The sequence below is a fragment of the Manis pentadactyla genome, chromosome 4, assembly GCF_030020395.1.
Source record: "Manis pentadactyla isolate mManPen7 chromosome 4, mManPen7.hap1, whole genome shotgun sequence".
NCBI lineage: Eukaryota > Metazoa > Chordata > Mammalia > Pholidota > Manidae > Manis > Manis pentadactyla.
Window position 1 is genome coordinate 23,752,386 of NC_080022.1, and position 25,183 is coordinate 23,777,568.

At 57.9% G+C, this 25,183-nt stretch overlaps 1 protein-coding gene across 23 annotated transcripts in view; it reads right to left on the reverse strand.

Moving 5' to 3' along the window:
* Positions 1 to 9,654: 9,654 nt before the first annotated feature.
* The window catches only part of ADGRB2 (adhesion G protein-coupled receptor B2), a 36,383-nt gene continuing 20,854 nt past the window's right edge, over positions 9,655 to 25,183 (reverse strand). For 7 of the 23 annotated variants that reach the window (XM_036885303.2, XM_036885283.2, XM_036885305.2 and 4 more), the window contains 26 exons: positions 24,563 to 24,727; positions 24,312 to 24,479; positions 24,137 to 24,238; positions 23,871 to 23,977; positions 22,885 to 23,079; positions 22,649 to 22,717; positions 22,463 to 22,571; positions 21,792 to 22,122; positions 21,317 to 21,422; positions 21,116 to 21,159; positions 20,757 to 20,883; positions 20,239 to 20,342; positions 20,037 to 20,139; positions 19,164 to 19,314; positions 18,919 to 18,988; positions 18,439 to 18,505; positions 18,221 to 18,306; positions 17,834 to 17,932; positions 15,606 to 15,777; positions 15,192 to 15,287; positions 14,809 to 14,848; positions 13,561 to 14,180; positions 11,116 to 11,151; positions 10,687 to 10,785; positions 10,532 to 10,588; positions 9,655 to 10,143 (listed from right to left, as the gene is read on the reverse strand). In XM_036885303.2, the coding sequence (XP_036741198.2) occupies positions 9,958 to 10,143; positions 10,532 to 10,588; positions 10,687 to 10,785; positions 11,116 to 11,151; positions 13,561 to 14,180; positions 14,809 to 14,848; positions 15,192 to 15,287; positions 15,606 to 15,777; positions 17,834 to 17,932; positions 18,221 to 18,306; positions 18,439 to 18,505; positions 18,919 to 18,988; positions 19,164 to 19,314; positions 20,037 to 20,139; positions 20,239 to 20,342; positions 20,757 to 20,883; positions 21,116 to 21,159; positions 21,317 to 21,422; positions 21,792 to 22,122; positions 22,463 to 22,571; positions 22,649 to 22,717; positions 22,885 to 23,079; positions 23,871 to 23,977; positions 24,137 to 24,238; positions 24,312 to 24,479; positions 24,563 to 24,727 (3,509 nt within the window). In that variant the 3' untranslated portion in view covers positions 9,655 to 9,957. The remainder of the gene's footprint in view (positions 10,144 to 10,531; positions 10,589 to 10,686; positions 10,786 to 11,115; positions 11,152 to 13,560; positions 14,181 to 14,808; positions 14,849 to 15,191; positions 15,288 to 15,605; positions 15,778 to 17,833; positions 17,933 to 18,220; positions 18,307 to 18,438; positions 18,506 to 18,918; positions 18,989 to 19,163; positions 19,315 to 20,036; positions 20,140 to 20,238; positions 20,343 to 20,756; positions 20,884 to 21,115; positions 21,160 to 21,316; positions 21,423 to 21,791; positions 22,123 to 22,462; positions 22,572 to 22,648; positions 22,718 to 22,884; positions 23,080 to 23,870; positions 23,978 to 24,136; positions 24,239 to 24,311; positions 24,480 to 24,562; positions 24,728 to 25,183) is intronic. The other 16 variants (XM_057499934.1, XM_057499931.1, XM_036885304.2 and 13 more) reach the window with 10 other exon arrangements.

Sequence of the window (25,183 nt, forward strand, 5' to 3'; positions counted from 1 at the left end):
AAGGCAGGTGCGGACGTGACTGTTCCCCCAGGGATGAGGGCGGGGGAAACGGGGGAGCGCCGCCGCCAGACGCACAAAAACAACTAAATAAATCAGTGCCAGGAACTCCTAATCTTTCCCGGCTGTGGTTGCTACTGCTCGCCCGGCCCAGGCTGCCATCGCCTGGACTGCTCCCCGGCCTGGGCGGGAGACATGGCATGGCCACGAGCTCAGAGCCCCGCCAGCGGAGTCGGAGTGATGCCCGACCATCCAGGCGGCCTCGGCTCCCGGAGAAGGGCGGGAAGCACTCCCCGCAGGGTGACTCAGGCTTCCCAGACCCCCTCCTGGGTGGGCACGTTCCGGCGCCTTGGTCTATTTTTAGTGCCGGCTCCAGGCCGGAGCGCTGCAGAGGGGCAGGAAACGGGGAACTCGCGCGGGCGCAGGCCGACCAGCGCCTCTCTATCGGGCTCAGCCCCAGGTCCTCCAGCAGTCTACCTAGACAGGAATGGAAACACTGGGGGGGGGGGGGCGGCGCAGGCCCAGAGAATGCGCCCCCTTTCCTCCGGCCCCGCTCGAGACCCGGCAGTTCCAGGGAGCTGGGCGTGGCCTCCGGAGAAAAGACCTCTGTTTTGTGGGGCCGGGAAGCCTCTCGACTGCTGGCCTGTCTGGCTGCTGGACTGGGGGCCAGGGCGGGCCGCGCTCCAGGGCAACCAGAACCGCTGCCGGGGAGAGGGCCGGAAGCTCCAGGTTGCGGGCGGGGCGCGCACCCCCACCACACCCAGCCGCCGGCCACGCCTCGAGCCCCCTAGGGCCCGCCCTAGGCCGGGGGCCGTCCCGACTCCACCCTAGCCCCGCCTCCTGTCTGGCTCCGCCCATCTCTGGCAGGCAGCGTACCCTATATCCCAGGCCCAGAGAGGCCAGATTGCCCGGCGTCGGACAGCCAGAGGCCAAGCTGGGCCTGCTTCTGGGGGCTGGGACAGAAGCGAGAGGAATGGGGGCCTCCTCCCGCAGTGTGGGGTCGAGGAGGAGAGTGTCGAGAGCAACAATGGAACCCTTGACGAGGCGGCCTCTAAGCTGCGGACGTATCTCCGAGGCCGACGTGGCTGAGGCAGCCCCGAACACGTTAGCACCCTGGTGTACGCCGGCACAGAGCCGCACGCTGAGGCACCTGGGGCAGAGGTCTCTGGGCCAATGGCCCTACTCCTGAACCCTAGAGGCCGAGGCCACGGTCCTCGGCTGTGCGGACAGCTGATGGTCCCAAATACATGCGCTCTCGTGGCGAGTTCACGGACGCGGGGTTGAGGGAGGCCCATCCCTCTGCAGGGTGAGGGGCAGAGGATGGGAGGCGGAGCTGGTGTCCTGGCGCCAGCCCTCCATCTAGTGGGAAGTCTGGGAATCGCAGGACGCAGAGGTAGGGTTGGGGGGAAGGGTCCATGGCACCCCAATCCTTCCTCTCCCTGGATGTCCCGCTGGCGCCTGCGCACCACTACCCTGTCCAATCTGCTCCACCTCAAGGATTCGCTTCAGGTAGCCATTGGAAGGTTTTTTTCTCCCCTCTTCCCCAAAAAGGCCAAGTCCTGTCCCTTCTTTATAATTATCAATGGGTTATGCCCTCTTCTCTCCATCACAGCCGCCCACCACAGGTTCAGGCAGCCACCATCCTTGGCCTGGATCCCTGCAGATCTTGCCAATTGCTCCCTCTGCCTCCAATTTTACGCTCTCCCCCACTCATTCTTCTACCAGTCAGCTAGTGTTTCTAAAGCAGAAACCTGGTGGAGTCACTTCCTTGATTAAAATCTTTCGATGACTTCTCATGGTCAAGATGAACTCCAAACCATGGCTTGGGACTCAGGAGGCTCCTCATCATCCAGCCCCACCTTGTTCAGTCCCAGCCAGTTCTCACAGGCGAGTCGTCAGTTCTTCACACACCTCTGTTGACTTCCACAATGAGGCCTTCGTACCTGGTGTTCCCTTTTCCAGGAACACTTTTTTCCTTGTAGCCTTCAGGGCTCAGTCTGGCAGAAACTCCTCTCCTTAGGAGGCCTTTCCTGACCCGTAGGTGAGTTAGGTGCCAAGGGGCTGAGCTCCCACAGCCTCCAGAGCATCACTGCCCTCTCAGAGGGTACAGTCTGTCAACACCCATCCACTCTTGCGTCTTGCGGCCGGGTAATTTATCTAGACGTTGTTTTGTTCCCTTCCTGGTTCAAGCAGGTAGCCAAGCCCTTTGGCTTTCCTAGCCTCAGGGAACTGTGCAGGGCTGAACACAAAAGCTACTTGAAGTCTGATGGCTCACCCTGACTTTTGAAAAAGCTAACCTCTTGGAAATGACTGTAGTAGGTATTCCTGAGGGACAGGGAGAGAGCAGCTAGGTGCAGAGGGGACAGGAGTGGGAGTCCTGTAAGTGGTGAGGACCTGTGTTCCACAGCCCCTCCTCTGACAGGTGATGGGGGCGGTGAGGGGTGGGGTGCACCTGGGAAGGCTGCAGCCCTAGTTCTAGGGTATGAACCTTAGTGCCCAAAAGTGACGGAGGAATAGCTGAGGGGCCAAACCTCCAGGAACCACATGGACTAGGACAGTGGGCATCTCTGCGTGACCAAGGTAAACCAAAGACAGGAGGCATTTCCTCCATGCTAACACCCAGATGTTAGTTAACACCCAGCAGGTCCTTACACAGCCTGCGGAGGGGGTGGCAGGGGACTCCAGTGATGCTTGAGATTGAATTTTCTGCCAACTCATAGGAAAGGGCTTAGAGTGAGTCAGATTGGAGCTGATTTAATGAGAATACAGAAATGGAGTATTTCTTGAGTTTGTGTGCCAAGATTCCTACCTGCTACACATGTCTGTTGTAGCCCCAGTACAGGACTGAGATTGTGTGTGTCTCATTCAGAATTGAATCATCAGGACCCAGCGTGTTGCCTGGCACATAGTAAGTGCTCAAAAGGTATTCATTCAGTTCACTTTTCCTTGGAAAAGTTTGAGAAAGAAATCCTTCTAAAACTCAGGTCTGCTTCAGCAGCCCTCAGAATAAAATCCAAATCCCTGTCATTGCCCACAAGGCCTGCTAGGATTGGAACATGCCTCCCTTGTGGCCTCATCTCTGCAGTCCATCCTCCCCACACTCTTCTCCCCAGTGAACCACACAATTTGCAATTCCCCAAACTTGCCAGGTTGTTTCATGCATCCGTGCCTTTACTTAGACACCCCTGCCTTCTGAAGTGCCCTTTCCCCTTTCTCTGCCTGGGCTTTCAATTAGCCTTCAAAGCTCAGAGCAAGTGTTTCCTTCTTGAAGAAGTCTTCCCTGGCACTGAGCCCCCAACAGCAGAGGAGATCCCTTCTGCTCATGAACCTATTGCTCGTCCACGTCTGTCTCCCTCTTCCCCAAGCCCTGTCTCCTGGACTGCGGTATTCTCTAGTGTGTGAGTCCTCAGTGCCCAGCACTGCCACGCACAACATAGATTCTCCATAAATGCTCCCTGTTTGCTGAGCGCTACCCCTGCCCCTCCAAGATGTGACCTTGAGCAACTTCTCACTTCTGTAGATCTCTTCTTTCTGCAGAATGGGAGGAGTAGAACTCAGTGGTCTATAAGGGGCCTTACTTCCCTTTGTTAGACTCAGAAATGATGGTATGTAAAACACAATTCACCTGTGTGCTCTGCAGGCCAGCTAAGGACAAGGCACGCTAAGACATATGCAGTGTGTACATAGCATGCATGCACAGCCACTGGGAGGAAGACCCTGCCGAAACTGCTGCACATGACGCTCACACAAAAGTGTACATGACCTTCTGGATGTGGATTCTCTGGCCTCCCAGCCCCCATCTACAATCAACCTAGTCCTGACAGAGAAAAATTCAGTAGCAGCCAGAGCTGCCAGTCCAGCACGTTAATATGCAAGGAATGAGCCTCCTGCAAGACTGTATGCCCTGAGGCTGATGTCCTAGGGGGCTCTCTCCTTCCCAGGCCTGCACATGCAACACCCTCCCCCTGTCCCCCAAGCCTAGATGGGGACACAGTTGGCCTGTGGCAGGTCACAAAAGGCCAGAGCTTTAGCTCTAACTGCTTCCTGGATACCCTCCTCTTGATGTCCTATGGGAACCTTAAACTCCACATTCATTCATTCATCCATTCAGTAATATCTATTAAGTTCATATCATGTGTCAGGCAATGGTATTTATGTCAGTGAATATCACCCTGTTCTGCCCTCAGAGGTTCACAGTCTAGTAGGGCAGACACAATAAACAGAAAACAGGTGCTATAATTTCAGGTCAGGAGAAGCAGTACTGTGAAAGTATTAGGCTGATGTGTTAAAAAATGACTCAGAAGGGCAAGGGGTGGGCAAGGAAGGCCCTTCTGGGGAGATGGCATTAGAACTTCAATCAAAAGATAAGGAGCCAGCAAAGCAGACCACCAGAGAAGAGCCTTTCAAGTGGAGGGTACAGCATATGCAAAGGCTCTGAAAAACCATGGAAAGTATTCAAGGAGCAGAAAGGAAGCCATGTGACTGGAGCACCAGCTCAATCAGTAAGGAGAGTGCAGGAGACTCAATCAGATCAATGTGCAGGGACCAGATCAGGCCCCATCTTTTGGGCCCAGTGAGGAACCTTTATTCTAAGAACAACAGGAGGCCACTGGAAGATTTTGGGCAGAGGAAACAAAATCCATCCCTTCCCCCTGCTTCCCTCCTCCGTGGTATCCTTCTTAGAGACTGGCTTCCTCATTTTTATGTTGTCAGCACCCAGTTCAGGGTGTGGCATGAGTTGGCATCAGACAACATTTATAGAATAAATGAATGACCAGGTCAGGCTCTCCTGGCTCAAGGCATGACTGAGGCGCCCAGAGTGGGTCAGCTGGGCGGCTGGAGCAGCTCAGGATGGGAGTTGCCACAGCTCGGTGCTCCTGAGCCTTTTGGTGCCAGGAGGGGCACTGAAGGTGCCTGGTGGCTCCAGCTAGCTGGTAATGAGCAGCCTCACAGCAGTGTTGCTGGCAGCTTCTGAAGACGGCATCAGATTTGGCAGCTTTTCAGTGTGGGAACTCTGGTAGCACCCTTGGGCCACCAAGGCTTCCCCTGCCCATCCCTGACCCTCTGAAAACTGTACAAAGTGATCAAGTCCCTAAGAGATTTCTCAGAGGAGGAATCTGAGGCTCAGGGAGGTTGTTTAACTTGCCCAACCTCACTAAGCAAGTTGGGGGTGGAGCTGCAATCTGAGCACAAGCATCGTCCCCAAAGTAGACCCCATTCCCTTCCTAAGGGCAGGTGGCAGGGGCTGGGGAAGAATGCCAAGGGGCACAGTCCACCTGCCCATATCTGCATCCACAGGCTGACAAGAACAAGCAGTGGAGCTGGACTCCCGCCCAGCCGTGAGGTGGGCCCTGCACTCCCCTTAGCCTCTGTGCTGCCCAAATGGGCTCTAAGCCTCTAAGCTCAACACACCCCCAAGCCCCTCTGTGGGGCCTGGAGATGCCCCCTTGTCTCAAGGTCCCCACCCGGGCTCCACAGTGTCCCACAGGCACAGCCCTGGGCGCCCAGGCAGGGCTGCAGGAGCCTGAGCAGGCACAGCTCTCCTTCCCTCCCTCATTCAACCTGCAAGCACATCTGCTCTGTGTCTGGATCTTGCTGGGAATTAGACTCCCTCCCGCTGCCAGGGGGAGTAGATGACCTCCCCTCCTCACCTTACCACCGTACCTCACCAGAAACAGGTCTCAGAGAAACTCAAAGGATGCAGATCAGTGATTATCAGGGAGAATGGGAGGCTGGGTGCCTCAGGACTGCGCTCCCACGCGCAGGCTAGTTTGCCCAAGTCAGCCCAGGCTGAGCTCTGCCCCTACTCGGTTCCAGCCCCCCTCCCCCACAGTGGGTGGGAAGTGACAAATGAGCCTGAGGAAGTGGAGGGGGGGTCAGCAATCGATGGCATTAACATGGTGCCCAAATTAAATATTGACTTTCTTGGTTGACTCTAGGGACAGCTGGATTGATGGCTGGGGCTGTGTGGTGCCACCGGAGGGGATGGGGACATACTAGCCTGGGGCAGCCCAGTGGGGAGCTGAGGCTTGGGAGGAGGGTTCATCCCTGCTCCTGTCAGGTCAAGAGGTGCAGGGGAAAGGGCTGCAGAAAGCCCAAGGCACTGTGTCAATCTCTCTCTCTTGTGCCCTGGGAACTCCCCATGGAGTCGAGTTTCCTCCTCCCAACAAAGTCTTACAGCCAAGGTTCGTTGAGTGCCCATTCCTATCCCTCCGTCCCTGCGCCACCCCACCCCCCTTCTGCGGATGGCCTGCAGCCCGACATATGAGCAGAATCAATCTCTGTGATGATATTCATTACTAGGTCGCAGGACCCTGCCTCCCAGGATGGTAGGGCTGGTTATTTTGGGGCCATCATTATGTGAATCTTGGGGAGCGGGTAAGGACAGCCTCTCCATTCCTGCAAACATTCCATTATACTCTCCAGCTAATTCACCTTCCAAGCCTACAGTGGGTCCTGAGCTCTCTCCCTTTTCAAAGCTCCACTTCAACAAATGTCTATTCCATCTTCACTTCTTCACCTCCCACTCACTCTACAGCCTGCCCCAATATGGTTTCCTGACGTGCCAGTGACTCTAGTCTAGTTCTTGAATTCTAGTTCTAACTACCCTCTTCCTACTTGAAATTCCCTGTTGACTATCTCTGAGGTATTTCAAGGTCAACATTCCTGAGACTATAAAGTCATGATTGTCTCCCCCAAAACTGGTCCTTTTCCAGTGCCCTGAATCCAGTGGCACAGTCATCCATCCAGGTGTGTAAGAACAGAGGCTCACAAGTCATCTAACTTCTTCCCATACTGTCCACCACAGGGCTGACAATTCCCCCACTACATACACACTGACTCTGCGCCTCCCCCATAGCATGCCCCTAAAGTTTCCTTCATATGGATGGTCTCCTCACTGGTCTCTCTGCACGCACCCTCACTCATCAGTAACTACCTCCTTCCATATCCCAGCCACCCCGAGCAATCCTATTTAAAAATTTGATTGTGCTAGATCTTACTACACTGATGGACAGTGACTGTAATGGGGTATGTGGTGGGGGACTTGATAATATGGGTGGATATATTAACCCCAATGTTGCTCATGTGAAACCTTCATAAGATTGTACATCAATGATATCTTAATAAAATTTTTTGATTGTGCTAGTTCCCTGCTCAACACCCTTCTTAACTTCCCACTAGTCTGAAATGTCAAAACCCGATTGGAGTCTGCCTTGCCCTGGGCACTTAGCATGTATACTGAGGAACCGAGAGGATAGGGGATAAGGGTCTTTCTGGGCCGGCACATAGGAAAATCCAAGTCAGAAAGGATCCAGTGACCTGTCCAAGGTCACATGGCAAGTGAGTGGGGGAGTAGAGACTGAGGGGCAGAGAGGAGCACAGCCCTCAACCCAGGCAAGTTTTGTCCCTGACAACAGAAGGGATGAGTACTCAGCAGCCTCTGCTGCCACTGTGGTTGCTGTTTGAGCAGAACCAACAAGATGATTACTAAACTCCTCCTCAAACCAGATGCTAAGCAAGAAACTACGAGGGTAGGAGGGGAATGCACATCACAGCTGAGATGATAGGGGTGGCCAGTGGAGCCCAGGGCTGGGAAGGATCAAGACAGGCACACAGCAAACCTGAGGTTTTGGGTGGTGGCTCTGAGAAAGGCCTGAGCCATGATGTGGGGTGGGGTCTTCTGGCACAAGGACAGGGACGGGGGGCTCTGTTTGTGGCAACCCCAAGCCCCAGGCCCCTGCCTGGGGCCAATCAGAGCCCTTCCTTGGGGTTTTCAGATTAGAACTCAGGAGAAAGGCTCTTTCCCTGTGGGGGGCGTGTCTGAGTGAAGGGAGCTGGGAGAAAGAAACCTGGTGGGCCTGGGGCAGGGCGCTGGGGAGTTGTGGGGGGCATGAGGAAGCTCGCCTGAAAGAATGAAGCTGACTCAGAGCATCTGGAAGGGTCAGAACTTCGGAACTTTGGGGGCACTCAGACCCTGGGACCTGCTTCCCAGGGCCAGCCACACATGCCCACTGCTGTCCTGGCTGCAGCTTGCAACTCCTGAGTGAACAAAGTTCCCTTCTGCCTCAGCTGACTGGTATCATGATTCCAACACTCCTGGCCACAAGTCCCAGTAGGCCCTTACAAGCTGTGGGTGTTGCATCCCCCGAGCCTTGGTTTCCTCATCTGTGAAATGGGGGAGTCGCAATACCTACCCTGAAGACTGAGTGAGCACTTTGTACACGTAAGTGCTGAGGCTGCCCCAGAGGAGTGAGGCTAAGGTGATGAGCACCATCACAGGAGCATGGAGGCCTGAAAAAGCCCAGGGCCCGAGGACTCTGCCCCCTCCTCTGACCAGGCTCACAGCAGGCAGGATTCAGAGGAGCCTGACAGAGCCTGTGCCAGTAAGGCCCCCACTCCTCCAGCCCCTCCAGGAGGCCGTTAGCTGAGACACCCCCACCTCAGCAGCCAGCCCCTTCTCCCTCTCCCCCACCCTGGCTCCTATGGCACCCAACTCATCCCTGTGACATGTCAGCCAGCCCCAGAGACTGCCAGCCCCCCAAGGGCCTGCATCTCAGTGTGAGTCCCTGGGGGCAGGGCCCAGAGTATCCATGCTCCTGAATGACCAGGCCAGCAGTCGCACCTGTGGCCCTTGCTCCCGATGCCACCTGACCACGGAAGAGCCAGGGCCCACTGCGCCATGTCCACATGCTGATTATCCTGATCACTTCTTTTCCTGGGTGCCTGGGAAGTGAGCACGGGTCCATCCACTGAAGTGTGTGAAGAATACACCCAAGCAGTGAATCTCCCACCCTTGCCCTCTGGCACCACACCAACCTAGCCCCTCTACCACACCCCCACCCTGAGCCCTGGAAACTGAGGCTCCACCACGGCCCAGCTCCCTGCTGCTCCCCTGCAGCCATGAAGGCCAGGTCCCAGGAAGCTGAGCTCAAGCGTCCTGTCCCATCAGGGAGAGGCTGGTTAAGGGTGGGGTGCTCCAATGTCCACCAAGTCTGGGCTTTAAATCCCAGCTCTGTCTCTGATGGTGGCCTTGAGCAGGTCACTGTCCATCTCTGGCCTCATTTTCCTATCCACAAAACTGGCAACCTAAAACCTTGCAGCAAGGTTGTTGTGAGGGGTCAAGGGTCATGTGTGGAAGCTCTTAGCACAGAGCACAGCCTGAGACCAAGTGTCAAGTGTTAATAGTCAATACTTAAAGAGCTTCTTGGTACCAAGGCCTCACTAAGGCTGTATATGTATCAATTTGTTTCATCCTCACAACAGCCCCTAGGACTAGGCATCATGAGCATCGCCAGGTTACAGAGGGGGAAGCTGACATCGCAAGGCTCTGCCTCGGCTCCAGCCCTGGCAGTCTGGCCTCTGGGCCCCGGTGAACAGCAGCCATGACTATCAAAGTCACTGGAGAAGGCCAGCTGCAAGGGTTCCATCCCACATTCCCAGGCCCCAACAGGGCAGGAGATGTGTCCAAGGTCACCCAGGGAGTCAGGGGCAAAGATGGGGTGAGAGCCCAGGCACCCCCCCCCAGTCAGGGCTGATCTGGCCCCATCACACAATTTGATGACAACGAGTGATGTGAACCAAGGAAAAGGAGGAAAAACAGTTGGGATCCCAGGGCTGGGCCTTCACCTGGATGAAGCAAAGAGTTCAGCAGCAAAATCCACAGAGTGAAGTTTATTCCCAACAAAGTTCCCCTCCCCCCTCCCCAGCCCAGGACAGGGACAGACAGGCTGGGGTGAAGATGGGGCTCCAGTGGCTAAGGGGCCTCTGAGAAAAAGGGAAGGGCCCCGGCCCCCCAGGTCATGCCACATCTGGCTCCCCCAGCCCAGCCAAGTCCACTGCGCCTCCCTGCCCAGCCCTTGGGAGAGGGGAGGGGGCGCTGGCTCCTGGGCAGTTCCAAAGTGGAGTGTGAAAATAGAGAGATATATATATTTATACGCAGTGTGCAGTCCGGCGTGGTGCTCACACCTCTGTCTGGAAGTCCCCGTCGGGTGGTTCTGTGGGCTCCCAGGCTGTGGCTCGGTGCAGGGCCAGCCGTTCTCGGGGCTTGGGGGGCAGTGAGCCCAACGTCATGGACTTGAAAGTGCTCCAGCTCTGATGTCGCCGCTGTTGGGACAAGCCAGGACGCTCCCCAGGGCTGGGCTTCTCCTGTGGGGGAGCAGGAAGGGCCCATGGAAATGGGCTAATACCCTCTTTCCCATGACACAGGCGAGCAAACTGAGGAGGCCAGAGTTACTGAGCAATCGGGTGCCAAAGTGGGGCTCAAATCCAGATCCGTGTGGCTCCAGAGTTGGGTTCCTGACCTCCGTGCTCTGAATGGCCCCCTCAGACCATGGGTCTTGTCTGCCCACCCACCTCAAGACCCTCGTGGAGCCTCTGTCAATGCTACCCATCCCTACCCAGCCCCCGAACTGCTGCTTAAGCCACGGGCAGGCCCTTGGCGAGACAGGCTGAGGTGGTCCAGGCAGGGGGGAGAGCAGAGAGGGAATGAGTCCCTCAGAGCCCACTTAACCCCACCCAGCCCAAGGGGACTTACGCTGGACATGCTCCATTCAGCTGTCCCACCTGAGGACACACTCCACCGCTTCTCCCTCTGCAATGGGGGCCACGGGTCAGGGTCTGACCCCAGGGGCCAACACACTAGATCAGGCCTTGAGCTTCAGTCAGGGAAAGCCAAAGAGGAGCCCTCACCTTGGCCGTGGACTGACTGCGGTAGCGGTCAAAAGTGTGGAACTTCTGGTTGAGCTCGTGGTAGAGTTCTGAGTGTCGTTTCCGGGTGTGCATCACCTTCTGGGAGCCACAGGATGTCAGAAGAGGTGTTCTCCCCTGGGGCAGTCCTGTGAGCCTCACCCGCCCCTGCCCAGGGCCCTCAGCATGTTGGGGCCCCACATCCCTGCCTGCTGCTGGCCCTCTGGGACAAAGCCTGGCTCTCTCTCCACCCCAGAGCTGGGGGCTTGGGCAGGGAGAGGACGTTAGGAAGATCCCGAAGAAGCCATAGGCTTGGGGTCCTGGGGTCAGGCTCGGCAATGGGGCTTGGGCTAATTTGGGGCACGGACCCCCCAGGGACACCACAGATAGATGCCCCCACTGCACACACATGCACACACGCACTGAACCTACCTCAAAGTCCAGGTCTGAATACCGTAACTTCTTTCGCTGTAAAGGAGCACCAGGGAGGCAGTGGAGGAGAAGAAACTTTTTTACCACATGCACAGGCCTTAGAGACCAGACTCTGGTAACCCAGGGTCTGCTTGCTGCACCCACCCCCCACCCCTCAGACCCAGAAGTTAGGAAACCTTAGAGGGCAGCCCTTGGGTATGAGGAGCCAAGGCACTACTCCGCCACAGGGCTGCAGCTCAGGCCCGGGTCCAAACTCCCTGCTGCCCCTACAAAGCCTGCACATCTGAACCTGCAGGTAGACGCTCACGCGGAGCACACACACACACTGGTGCACACACACACGCACGACTGCACACGGACCAAATGTCACAGTGCAAGTTTCCACTGTGGCAAGGACACAGATTCCAACACAGGATCACAGGGCAGACGCTCCTTCCTGTGTCTTCTCTCTACCCCTCTGTCCCATCTTGCCTCGTTCTCCCTGCCAGCCACAGGCTCCCTTCTCTCTGGAGCCCTCCACTTATCCTGCAAACACAAGGACTCAGGTTTTCAGGCCTTCCTTTGACTCCACCTTCCCTTTTCCTGATGAACCAGGCCCTGCCTCCCTGGCCTCCCTGGCCCCTCCTGCCTCTCCAGACCCTCACTTTCCAAGACCACCTTCAAGGCTCCAACGACCTACAGTCTCCAGTGCCACTCAGGGAGGCCTTAGTGTCTTGGAATGTTGGTACCAGGTGTGTACATGAGACCAAAGCCAACTTTTGCAGGTTACACTGGGGAAACAGGTCCAGGAAAGAGAAGGGATTTGCCCCAAAGTCCTCAGGGGAGACGCTAAGATCACCATCCAGAGCTCCCAAGGCCCAGGCCCGCAGACATGCTCACCACCACTGGCCTTCACGACACCATGCTCCTGGTCCTTCCTCTTCCCTGCCTCCCTTCTCCACCACCCATCCTGGCTTCCCAACACTGGGCCCTCCTCTCTCTGCCCTGGACCTTCTCCTGCCTCTTACCATGCACATGTTTTGTCCTCCATGTTCCCAGCCACATCTGTCTGTCTGGAGGCAGCAGGACACCTCTCCCTGTCCCCCAATATCCACAAGGCAACACACACACACACACACACACACACACACACGCACGCACGTGCCCAACTGATAACACTCGGAATTCCCCACCCCAACCTGCTTCTCCACCTCCAACGCAGTGGCCCACACCAGAATTCTGGGTATCATTCTTGACCCCTCAAGACACTGCACATTTATTGCTACTTCCCACGCAAGGAAGAAGCCCAATGCCGGCCCCTCCTCAGTGCCCAGCCACAGCCACGTGTCCACAGAACAAAACCTGCCACGCTGAGTGCACCCCTCCCCAGTGTCAGCGTTGAGTTTTCTGTCTTGGTTACGCCTTCCTGTTCTGCCATCTGCAGCAGAAGCAGGCACCAAATGTTCAAGAAACATTTTGGGAGACAAACTATACACTTGCGAACCCCCTAGCTGCTAACTTACTTTCCTCTGTGCGGAGGTTGGGGAGGTTTCTGAGGCCAAACATGAGCAGCCAACAGTGTCTGAGCCGTGACTCCTGCCTCTTTCCTTATCTACATCCCCCTCAGCCCTCCAACCAGAATTCCAGAATGTTCTAGAGTTCTGCAGGGGGCCACTACCACCTGCTTGATTCCCTGTGGGAGCAGGCCTGACGCGGCCAGAGGGAAGGTGGGGCACCCACAGAAACACACAGGCAGGGACAGAGAGGGGCTTACATTCTCTCAGGAGAGGGTCAGTCACCACCGGCCTGTGGGCAGTGCCTGAGGCTGCTTTCAGGGATGGTAACAGCAGCAATTATCTAGCACTTTCCACCTGTTCCACACAGACATTTATGTTTTCTATCAATCAGCCCTCGAAACAACTCTACAAACAGGCTGCTGTGCTATCCCCACTTTACAAATGAGGAAACTGAGGCTTAATGAGATTAAGGCTAAGAAAGATTAACGGGGGCTCAGAGGGAGATGCTGCTGAAGATGTCACTGATAATTAGCAGCTCCCAGATCCGAACTCAGACCTGTGTGACTCTGAGACCGACTCCCAGCCCCTACAACATGGCTTCCCTAACAATACAGCCCCTGGCCTGAGCCCCAGGCCCCTTAAAAGAAGACCTATCCTAAGCAGCACTCCCAGGTAGGCACTAAACTGAGTGTGAATGCACCTAGAAGGACACCCTCAGCACATGAAGTTCAAGCCCATCTCAGGAGCTCAGAGAAGCCAGGATTCCCTGGAGCTGCCATGAGCAGGAACAGAGGGAGAAATGCACAGTGCACACACTCCCAGGGGCTCTGTACAAAGGTGCTGCTTTGGGGAGGCTGCTGGGTGTCCCTTCCCGACTGCTGCCTGTGACTCAGTCTCAGGCACATGGGTGCAGGCCTCCCTCCCCCACTCCACGCCCTACAGCCCTCACCTCCAGGGAACCCAGCTTCATGGTGGAGCCTGGCACGGTACGGGGCATGGTCCGGCTGCGCTCCCCTGGCTCGGACACCTGGCGGGCACTGGGCGTCGGTGGTGGTGGCTGGAAGGTCATCCCGTATGGGTTCTGCAGAGCCCCATAGGCAGGGCCCAGTCCCAGGCCAGAGTGGTCCACAGACAGGAAGCTGGGGTAGCCTTCGGTGTGGGCCAGTGTCTTGGAGGCCCTCCGGGGTGTGCCCTCGGGCCGGGCCCTCGGGGGGTCCTCGCCACCTCCACCCCCGCCGCCAGGTTGTAGGCTCAGAGTCCGCCGGGGCAGCACCATGTAGTCCCCCTCGGAGCCTGGCTCGGTGGGCCGCAGCCATGTGAGGTCTAGCTGCCGCAGGCCACCCTCCCCACACATGTACACGGGGTTGGCCTCCTGGGGGGGCGGTGGCTCCCCCAGCCCTGGTGAGGCTGCCATGGGCACCAGGATATTTCCAGGCAGTGGTGAGAAGCTGAGGCCTCCCTCAGGACCCACAAGGCAGGACTTGGGTTCCTCATCCTCGTCCAGGGACAGGCGGGACAGTGTGCCCGTGATGGTAGATGGGTTGCAAGTGTTGACCTCCTTGAACAGAACTGGGGGCAGGAGTGGAAAGGAGGTGAGTCCTGGGGAGGAGAAGCCCCTAAGTGCCCCTCCCAGGCTGGCAGGCACCAAGCCTCCAAGCTTGGATAGAGGAGGAAACTGAGTCCTCGAGAGATGACTTGGGTGGCTGGTACACACTCCAGAGGGGTCAAGAAGACAGCTGGCCCAGAGCCCACAGCAAGGCAGGGCAAGGAACAAAGGCAAGGCCCAGCTCCCACAGGTCAGTTCCTGGCACAGTCCTGACCTCTGACCCCACAGCCCCAAAGCTATCAAAAGGGTCTTGCTTCTCCCACCTCCTGGGTAGCTCTTCTGCAGGAGACAGTACTGGAAAGAGATTCTGCTAAAAATCATGGAAATGATATGATAACATAATAGCCACTATGTGCTGAGCACCCAGCTAAGCACTTGATGTCCCCTAATTAATTTAAAGCTCAAAGAGGTAAGTTGTTTGCTCAAGTTGTACAGTAAGTGCTATTCACTGCCTTGAATCCGATTTATAGCTGTCTGACTCCAAAGCTAAATCCCACAGCCAGAACCCATCAGGGCCTCCCATGGGGCTGGGGGCCCTCCCTTCTTACCCACCCCTGGGGGCCATTCTCAGCTCTGCACTGGCAGACTCACCTGTCTGACAAGCCAGATCCACGTCCTTTTCAAAGTCTGACTATAGGCAGAGAGGAACAGAGCAGGTGGGCAGAGAGAGGATCAATGTATCAGGGTTGGGAGAGCAGGCACACGCCTGCCCTGGGATCCACCCAGAGGTGCTCACGACCCAACAGAGTCCAAAGGGCCCAGCACGTTCTACTCCAGCCCCAGCTGACAGGTGGGGAAACCGACTGGGGGGAAAGACTTGCCCAGTTCCAACCAGATGCCAATGGCTGAGCCTGAATTAAACCTCGTCTCTGTCCCCTCACTCTCATGGATGGGAAGGTAAGGTGCTTGGGGTAAGGGGCTGGAGGGGGCACACTCAAAACCCACCCATGCCCTGCCCAGGCCTCCTCACTCACCAGGATCTGCAGCTGCCCATTCTTACACGAGTCGGGGGAGTCTTCACTCTCATCACCCCGGCACATGCCCATCTGGCACTTCACCACGTCCTGGACCTGGGGGCAGTGGGTACCTGCTGGGGCTGAGGCCACAGGGCCCCTGGCCACAGCTGGCTGAGCCTCCCACCCCAGGCACCCAGGCAGGTGTGAAAGGAAGAAGTACATCCAGCGTAGGGGACATCAGAGGGAAGGAGGAGCCCTAGGAGGCCAGGAGGTCAAGGCCAAGGTGCCCTAGGCTATCAGCTGCCACACCGAGGGCTGCTTAGCCGGAGGCCTGGTCAGGACCCTCAGTCCTCCCCGTCTGCACAGCGCGGAGAAGCCAGAGGCCTCGTATGGGGAAATACACAGGCAGGGCCAGGAGAAGCCCAGCCCCACCTCTCGGCGCAGGAAGCAGTGCACAGCAGTGATGACAAAGCCCTGCGCAGAGTTGAAGACAGCGAAGAGGGCCTGGAAGAGGACGGAGCGACGGTCCGTCATGGCCAGGACGGCAGACATCCAGGTGAGCGCCAGCAGGGGCAGCACCACGCAGGAGCTCCAGAGCGAGGCCCTGAGGACGGCAGCACAGGGTCCGTCAGGTGACACTGGGGGACAGCACTCAGCCTGGGGCCCTTAAGCTGCCCAAGACTGGCAAGGCCCCGAACTACAAGACCTCAGTAATGTCCCCAGGCAGAGAAGGGTTGAGGAGCTGGAGGCAGAGAAACAGAACAGAGATAGCAGAGAACTGTGGGGCCAGAGCAGGGACTAGGGGTGGAGGGGGACAGACACAGTGGGACTGAGCCAAAGACAGAGGCAGCATCAGGGGACAAAGACAGACAAGGTAGAAAGAGACGGTGGCAGAGAAGAAAAGGAGGGGGACAGATGCAGAGGCCATGAGCGCCAGCCCCAATCTGCACAGAATCACAGGCCTGGGCCAAGTCCCCAGAGATCCTGGGAGAAGAGGAGAGGAAGAGAGACAAGGAGAGGTAACAGACAGCGAGAGGGCACAAGCCAGGCAGAGGCACACAGAAAGATTCAACAGGCAGAGCCCAGGGAGGGCGTCCCAGAGCACAGATCTCTGGGGAGAAGTGGGGCTGGGGCCAGGGCTAGGGAGGCTCTTTTCCTTCAGCCCCCCAAGGAGCAGGTGCCAAGCTCCCAGGGGCTGCTCAGAGCTCCGGGCAGAAAGATCACGGAGAGGGAGCTTGGGGTACAAGCAAGGGTCAGGTCCAAACCCGCACATCCCCACCTGCTTGACAGGAGAGGGCAGAGGAAAAAAGGCACATGGGCCCTGGCATCTAGGCACCAGTGCCAGCCTGCCCCCCCCACCAGCTAAAGCCCACATGGGGGGCAGTCCTGCCCCACTGGGCCAGGTGCCACACCCAGCCCACTCTGCCTCTTGGGCAGCCCCAGCAGGAGTCAGGCAGGGATGGGAACAGCTCTGGGCAAGTGAGAGAGATGGGCAGGGAGCCAAGACTTGCCCTGGGCAGAGCAGTACAAGGCTGTTCAGCCTGGCAGGGGGTGGGCACAGCAGTCTCCACGGCCCCTGGGGGGCAGAGCCAAGACTAAGAGAGGGCCTAATCACAGTCATAAGTGCTACCATTGATTAACCACCAATTCTCTGCCAGGCCCTACGCTGAACACTTTACATACATTAGTTCACACTGTGATCAAAACAACTCCAATAAACAGGCATGGGGATTATTATCCCAATTTACAGATGAGGAAACTGGAGTGTGCCCAGCTGGGAGAGAGAGGCAGAGCTGGGGTGCGGACCCAGCTTGGCTGCCTCCAAAGCCCAAGCTTTTAACTGCTAGTTCTGAGAGACTGGGTCAGAGAGGCAGACGGCAGCCCAAGTGAGAGGGAGCGTTCTGCTACACGGAGCTTCCCGGAGATGGTGCCAGCCACCTCCAGAGGCAGTGAGCTCCCTGACCCTGGAGGTATACAACATAAAGCCGGATCCCCGCTGGTCAGGGAGACTCAAGTGGATTTCCACCATGGGCTGCAAGTTGGGCCTGAGGCCCTTGTGGATTTGTTCATCCTTCTCCTGTATAGCTGGGATTTTTAAGACTCTCAGCTGCCAGGGCAGCAAACATCTCAGTGAAATAATTCTCTACCTCTAAGATTCTCTGTCTCTCAACTGATTGTGAGATTCAGTGACTCTGAATCTGAAGTCTCAGATTCTATGACAGATGATAAGACCCTGTGATTCACACATTCTAACATTCTTAGCTCCTGATTGTCTTATTCTAAGATTCTATCACTCTAATTCTAAGGTTCTATGGACTCAGAAATTCTAAGGGCCTAAGATTCCATGAGCTTCTGTAAGTTGGGAGTGTAAGGAGGGGACTGTGGCTGTGCCTGGATAAAACAGAAGCTGGGAGTGCAGCAGGGGCAAGGAGCAAGCGGTGGGCACAGGAACCCAGCATTTTCTGAGAGGCACAGACATTCACTCCTCATTGTGCTTTGCCACCTCGACATGGAGCCCTTGAGAGTGTGTGGCAGCTGGTGAGGCAGGACAAGCTTTCCAGGGCTCTGGGCTGAAATCCCTCCCCCACCCCACCATTGGCACTGCCCCCCATTCTTTTGCCCCACCCACTCCCACCCCAGCCCCGGGGGGCACAACTAACATGGCGTTCCTGGCCGAGGCTGAGCTGAGCAGGGGGCTGGGGACCGCTCCACACGCTGAGCAGGGGAGGAGCAGGCTGGCCCAGGGGCACCGCTCCGACCTCGGGGGCGGCACAGACATGGGAGAAGGGGGGAAACACATGGGAAGTGGGAGGAGACAGGGCAGCGTGAGCCCCAAGTGGGGTGGGAGGGGGAGGGCAGACGAGAGAGAAAGAGGTGGGTTAGGGTGGGCGAGGGGGCTGCAGCTGAGCATCTGGGTGCCCACCCTGCCTGCGCCCTTGATGTACCAAGGTCAGGGAGCCCTGGTTACATCATCAAACCCTGAGTCTCCAAGAACCTTCCCTCCCACACCACTTCCCACAAGGCCAAGCACAGAGACAACCCCTTACCCGGCCCTCTGCTTCTTGGACTTGTCTGAGATGCCATCACGTGCCATGAGCTTGTTGAAGACAATGATTCCGATGAGCATATTCACCTGAGGGCACAGTGTGGTGGGCATCAACATGTGCCCCCCTGGCAAGGGAACCCCCAGGTGGAAGCTAAGAGTGCAGGAAGGAGGTAGATCCCCTGGGGCCATGCCCTCCCAGGACACTGAAGGGGCACGTACCAGGACAATGACCGCTGCAGGGCCCACAAAGGCATAGAGCAGGCCACCCTCCAGGGAGAGCCAGCAGCTAGATTGTTGGGGAGAGAGGGACTGTCAGACACCCAGCAGCTTGCTCCACACCCTCAAACACCATCTCTCAGTGACCCCTGGGCTGCCAGGCCCATGTTACCAGTGGGGCCGAGCCCCAGGCACGGTTTACAGGGATGGTTCCTGTTGAGCCTTGGTTTCCCCTTGAACAAAGGCCCCACCCCTGGGACTACCATGGGGATCAAACAAGGCTGACCCCTGAGCAAAATGGTTCTTAGAGATTATCCAATCCCTCTACAGTCAGGGAAACTGGGGCTCAGAGACCAGGAAGAATTTGCCTAAAGTCTCACAGCAGGCATGGTCCAGGACTGCAGCCTGAGAAGACCTGATGCCCAGTCTGGTGCCCTAACAGGTCCACTGGCCCCCGCTGCCCACCATGGGAGGCCCACGTACTAGCTGGATGTACCATATCCTTTGGTGCGGGTAAAACCGACAGACACGGCCACCACAAGGGCAGGCAGACCTGGGGGAGCAGGGGGGACACGGTGAGACGGCTGCCGGTCCTCAGAGCCAGCTCATCCTCCTAGACCCCCAGCTCAGCTGTACCCTGTGCCCAGAGAGTGGGGCCGGGGCCACTGAGCCACTGCTGCTGCTCCTGACCCCAAGGCCCCGTGACAGTCCAGCGAGGCCAGGCTCACCCCAGCCCAGGCAGAGGAAGCGCTTCCGAACGAGGCGGGTGCGCATGCGTCCGATGACAGCCAGGTAGGATTGCCAGGCCTCGGTGAGCACCCAGCAAAAGGAGGAGAGGAAGAAAAAGTGCAGGAAGGCAGCCGTCATGGTGCACACACCCTGCAGGGAGAGGGGGGAGGTGGCCCTGAGCAGCCGTCAGGGCGGGCGGTGCCAGGCTTCCCACACCCGCCGCTGGGCGCTGCCACGGCCGCCTACCCAAGCTCCGCCCCCCACAGAGCCCTGCCAGGCACCCCCATCTTTCTGCACCCACACACAGCACGACACAGGCCCGGTGACACGCACGCAGCACTCAGCATCCGGGAGGCGGGCGGGCAGGCCACCCACGCACAGACAGGGCTGGCAGGGAGGGGACAGAGCACCTGCCACGTCACGGCCGGGTGGGCCCCACGCCTGGCACTCGCCATGCTGGCACTGTGCGGAGAAGGCTGAGGGGGCACAAGGGAGAGCCGGCACAGATCATCCATAGGCAGGTGGCACAGGAGGCCTCACTCGGGCTCCCACGCGCCTGCAGACACGAGGAGGCCCAGGCTCCACAAATGCCACCCGTCCAACACGTGTGCACACAGGCACTCATCTCACACACACATTCGCAGATGTACAGACATTCGTCACTCGAGTACACATACACCCCCTCTCCAACGCCCTCACGTATGCTTACACACTATTTCCCACACACCCCCTCACCCAACACACAGCTTGAGTGTGTACAAACACCCGTCACTTGAGTACACACACACCAACACACGCCGTCACCCCCAAACACTCCCCACCCTCGCCCCATCACCCCTCCCACTGAGGCACCCCCATGAGCCTGCACCTGCCTTGCTCAGCACCCGAGACTGGCCCACAAGGATCAGGATATTGGATGCTAGGATGGACAGGCAGAAGTTCAGCAAGATGATGGAGCGTTCTGATTTTATGAACCTGAGAGGGCACAGAGGGCAGAGACAGAGGAGCTAGCTGCCCCACCCAACCTGGAGTAGCTGGCCACCTCCTGCCCACCCCACCCAGTGGCCCACCTACCTCCAGAAGGCGGCATAGATGGCAAGGAGGGTGAGCAGTGCCATGCAGGACACGGCACAGCCAATCACAAGGGGGACCGAGGGGGAGCCTGCCAGCTCCAGGGTCTGGGGGGAGATGATCAGGCAGTCCGATGGGTCACTGGGAGAGGACAGTGGCCGGGGTGCCCTCACCCACCCACTTGCTGCCTAGTACAGACTGGTACCTGCACCCTCATCACACCCACAGGCAAAGGGGACTCAGTGTAGACCCAGTTACACACATGGATGCATACTTACACTCACCCACACACAACCAGACATGCACACGTGTGTTTACCATGAGATCACCCACCACCACACCTCCCCCCAGGCACATGTGTCACTGTGAGCACCATGCCCCTCGGGTGGTGCAGACGTCCATGTGCCATCTCACAAGAGCACCTGCTCAGCGGCACATGCGGGATCACCCAGGTCCCTGCCAACACCAGTACAGATGGCCACAACTCCCCTGGCCAGGCCAGGCACTTCCCTCCCACTCACCAGGTCCTTGGGCGGCTGGGCCAGCACGGCAAAGGTAGACAGGTGCTGGCACTGGCAGCGGGTGTGGGCTGCCTGTGTCTCCAGGGTCTGGCAGCTCTCAGTGTCCCAGTCCCCGGAGCTGGCATCTCTTGGGTGAGCGGAGAGATGGAGTGAGCCCCGGGCCAGCTCTGTGGCCCCATCCTTAGTGCTGGCCACTGCCCAGGGCAAGGCCACATCCAAGAGGCAGGCAGTTGGGAGCCCCAGGATGTGCCCTTGATCCCTTAGGCCAAGAATGGCACCAAGGAGCCCTCTGGCCTTCCAGGCAGGGGAGGAATCCTAGGGCTGCACCCTTCCCCACACAGAGCCCCTGCCCAACTCACGCTCTGGCGTAGTCCCAGCTGGCACAGCGGGGATCCGTCGTGCCCTGGGGAACAGGAAACGTGAGCTCAGTGTGGGGTGGCGAGCCCACCACTGCTCCTGCCACAGCAGGCCCCACACAGGTCAGAGGCCCAGCCTGCTCTCAGGGCATCAGGCCACCCATGTTGGGGTCTACCCGGGGTCCCTTCCTGGCCCCCACTCACGTTGATGATGTAGGAGAGCTCCACTGTGATGAGGGGCTCAGCTGGTGGCTGGGTGGGAGGCCGCACTGTCACTGTCATCACCCTGGAAGTGACGGCCAGAGGGGGCCTGGAAAACAGGTACAGAGGTCAGCTGCTGCCAATGGGAGCCCAGACTCAGTTGGGAACCTGAAGGTGCTTAGGATTGGGGACAGGAGGATACCAGGGGCCAAGGCCAGGGGCATGCCTCGAGTTCAGTGTGGCCCAAGACTTTGGCTGGGGTCCAGAGCTCAATCCAACACCCCAAACCCTCCTTGAAGCCTCTGGGGGCTGCATGGACGTCTTTGAGAAGCAGCTGTGTCCAGAGCCAGTCAAGTGGTCCCAAGGCTATAGAAGGCTGCAGACGGATCTGTGTAGCCAGCACAGGCTCAGTCCTCTTCCTCTCACCTGGGCCTCCCGGGACCCTCAGCAGCCCCATCCACCCTTCCCAGGGACTCACCTAGGGGGTGGCAGGATGAGGCCAAGGGTGCGGTAGAGCACAGCACCAATCACGAAGTAGGAGGAGGACTCATCAGGGTCTGCCGGAAGGAGGCGCTGGTGGGAGTGCCCCGGGCCAGGGGGCACTGTTCCTGGGCTCCGTCCCCTGCCAGGGCTGCCTGCTGCTCCAGATACAGCCAGCTTCCCCGGGGAGGAGAGGCTGAGCACCTCCTTGGGCAGGAAGAGGCGATCCTCTGAGTGCCGCACCCAGTCCTTCATGCCCCGGCGGCCCCGCATGGGGAACGTGATGTCGCTAGACACGGCTGAGACAGGCTCTCGCTGAATGCTGATCACTGCAGCGGGAGGAGGTTGGGTGGACCACAGCAGAGACAGACAGGGGATGGTCACAGAGGAGGAGACAGATGTGGTAGAGACACATCAGGAAGGCAGAAGCAGACACCGAGGTTGGTACAAACACAGGTAGGGAGACACATTCACAGAGAAACGACACAGAGATGGAGGAGAGGAAGAAACATGGAGAAATACATCAAAATAAGGAGTTAAATGAGGGCAAGACAGGGCCGAGAGAAAGAGCAAGAGAAAAATAGGAGAAGCCCTCAGAAACCATCCCTCCGCCGTGGTGGCCTGGGTTCTGCAACAGCCAGCACCCCTCCCCGACCAGCTTGCCCGTACCCAGGTTGTCCGTCACAATCAGAGAGCTCTGGAAGGCCTTGAGAGCATCGCCCACCAGGTGAATGAAGTCCTCCACAACACGAAGCAGGTGCACAGAGCCAGGGGACACCTGGAGGCAGAGCGTGTAAGGGCCCAAGGCAGGGGTAGGTCACAGGGAGGGACAGGAGCCTGGAGGCCCAGCCTCACCTGCTGAGCATCATCCCATTTGTCCTTGTTCTCGGCATCCACCATGAAGCTCACCACCTGGAAGAAGCGCTGGAGAGAGAGCAGTGAGTGTCAGGAGGTCCCAGGCCCAGGAACGGTAGGTTCCCCAGCACAGCCAGACTTGCCACTCCCAGCAGACTCTACCGTAGGGGCCTGGCCTCCCCTTCCGTCTAGGGCTTCTGCACCTTCTCTCCCTTCCTTCCAGGACAGGGTAGTACCTGCACATCGTCAGCCGAGGGCACATAGGTGGCCCTCTTGAAGGTGTCAGTGACATTCCTCAGAATGTCCACAGAGAAGAGCAGGTCCCCGCTGTAGTAGGTGCGCCGAGCCAGAAGCTCCTGCAGGCTGCGCACCACCTGTGACATGCCCTCGCCTGCCAGCATACGCTGCCCCTTCGCCAGGTGCTCCCGAAGCTGCAAGTGACCGGAAGGCCACTGTCACTGGACTGTCAGGAGCTGGGACCAGCCCCTAGCCCATCCCACTCCAGTCCACCCATTGCTTGCATCCAGGGAAGGAGAGCGGGGTGCGGGGGGAAGGTCAGATACAGATGCTGAAAGGGGCTCACAGGAAGACAGAATCCAAGAAAGAGAACCATAAAGAGAGAGAATCCCCAAAAATACTTAGAAGTGACTGAAATAGAAATAGGTAGAGAAAGAACCTTGGTACTCAGATGTACATATAAAAGATGACCAGCACAACACAGGGACAAGGTCCCTCTCTATCCTGGGGGATCAGGCATGCTCTGGAGTGTAATGAACTTTCTCTCAAATACAGGCTCCAAGTGCAAACACCTATCAAGTACTAATTCCAGTCAGACAAACTCATACACACAGGCCACGTTCTCACCCCACGGCAGGCCCTGGACTGGGCACTGGGACACAAAAATAAATCTAACTTTGTCTCTGCCTTCAAGGAGCTCCCAGTCTAACAGGATACAGACATTTCAACGAGCACTCATAAACACCTAATGACTGAGAAGCTCAGGGAGCTGCCGAAGCGCAGCAGTACGCACAAGGGATGAGGGAAGGTACTAAAGAGTTACGCCTTGAGGTGTGAGTAGGAGTTTGCCAGACACGGAGAGGCACAGCCAGGCAGTAGTGGGCACAGCATATGTATGCCAAGGCACATGGGCATTAGCAAGACTCAAGCTCCCTCCACCCCCTACCAGATCCAGTGTTGCCCCAGCCCAGTAGGGCACACTCACTGACAGATAAAGGTAGCGGTACTCATGGGAGATGCAGCGGGCAAAGCTGGGCAACCCCCAGTATGCCACACCCTGGGCACTGAGGAGACAGCGGCGGCTGGCAGATCCTGCAGGGGGAGAGGACAGAGGGATGGGGGTGGGAGCTGTGCTCTTACCCACTTCACTCCAGACCTCAGGTTGGATGCTTAAAGAGACTGGGGGCCCAGAAGGGGACATCAAGAATGGCATGGGCGGGGGCCTCTGGGGAAAGCCACCCCACCCCTCACCTGAGGCATTGGGGGGACACTTGTTGTAGATGATCTCGCCAGCAGCCGCCTTCTTCCACGTCATCAGCATCACATACTCATCCCTGCACATCTCATGGAATGCTGTGGGTACAGTGGAGGGGCTCAGCCAGGCCCCACACTTATCCCCCAATCCCCAGGGTCCTGCAAGCAATACCTGGACACCTCTTCTCACTGCAAGGCTTCACCTCCTCTCCGGTGCCCTCGCAGGGGTAGCCCTGTGCACCCGTGGCCTGGCACATGCGGAAGCGGCGCTGCCAGCCTGTATCACAGGTCTTGGAACACAGGCTCCATGAGTTCCAAGGCCCCCACTTGCCATCTGCAGCTGCAGGAGAGAGGGGGTGTGAGTGACCCCAAGTGCCCCCAGGTCCAGGGCTGCCGCCTGCTGCCCTTGCACTGAGCACTCACCCGGGCACTCGAGGTTGCTGCACTCGCGGGTGTCAGTGAGGGCACCTGTACACGTGGCCCAGGCTGGGCCTGCCACGCTGCACTTCCGGCTGCGCTGCTGGGTCCCATTAGCACAGGATGTGGAGCAAGGGCCCCAGGGACCCCATTCTAGCCACTGGCCTTCCACTGCATGGGGAGACACAAGCAGAGGTGGCCGTTGAGCAAGGGGTGCAGGGACTGGTGGGGGCCGAACACCGCAGGGAGATGGCAGTCTACTAGGCATTCCAACTTGAAACAGGCCAGACCCACTGGAGAGGGAGGGATGAAGTGGGGCTGGAGTGAGCAGGTGGTACCTGGGCCTGGGCCTGCCTGCCTGTCACCAGCTCCAGGAACACAGGACACCTCTCCACTCAGCACCAAGGCAAGTGCTCTCTTTTGGCGAGGGAAATGGGCCCAGGGGCACCTTCTGATCTTTGCCCACACTTAAGCCCAGCATTGTGTCCCCTCACAGCCCAGCTGGCTATAACATCAAAGTGCCATGAACATCAAGGGTAGCCCAGGGCGTAGGGGAAGGGAAAATGATAAGCAGCCCCCTTCTCCTGGGGTCACGATGTGCTAGCTCCAAGTCTGGGCTGAGCCAGG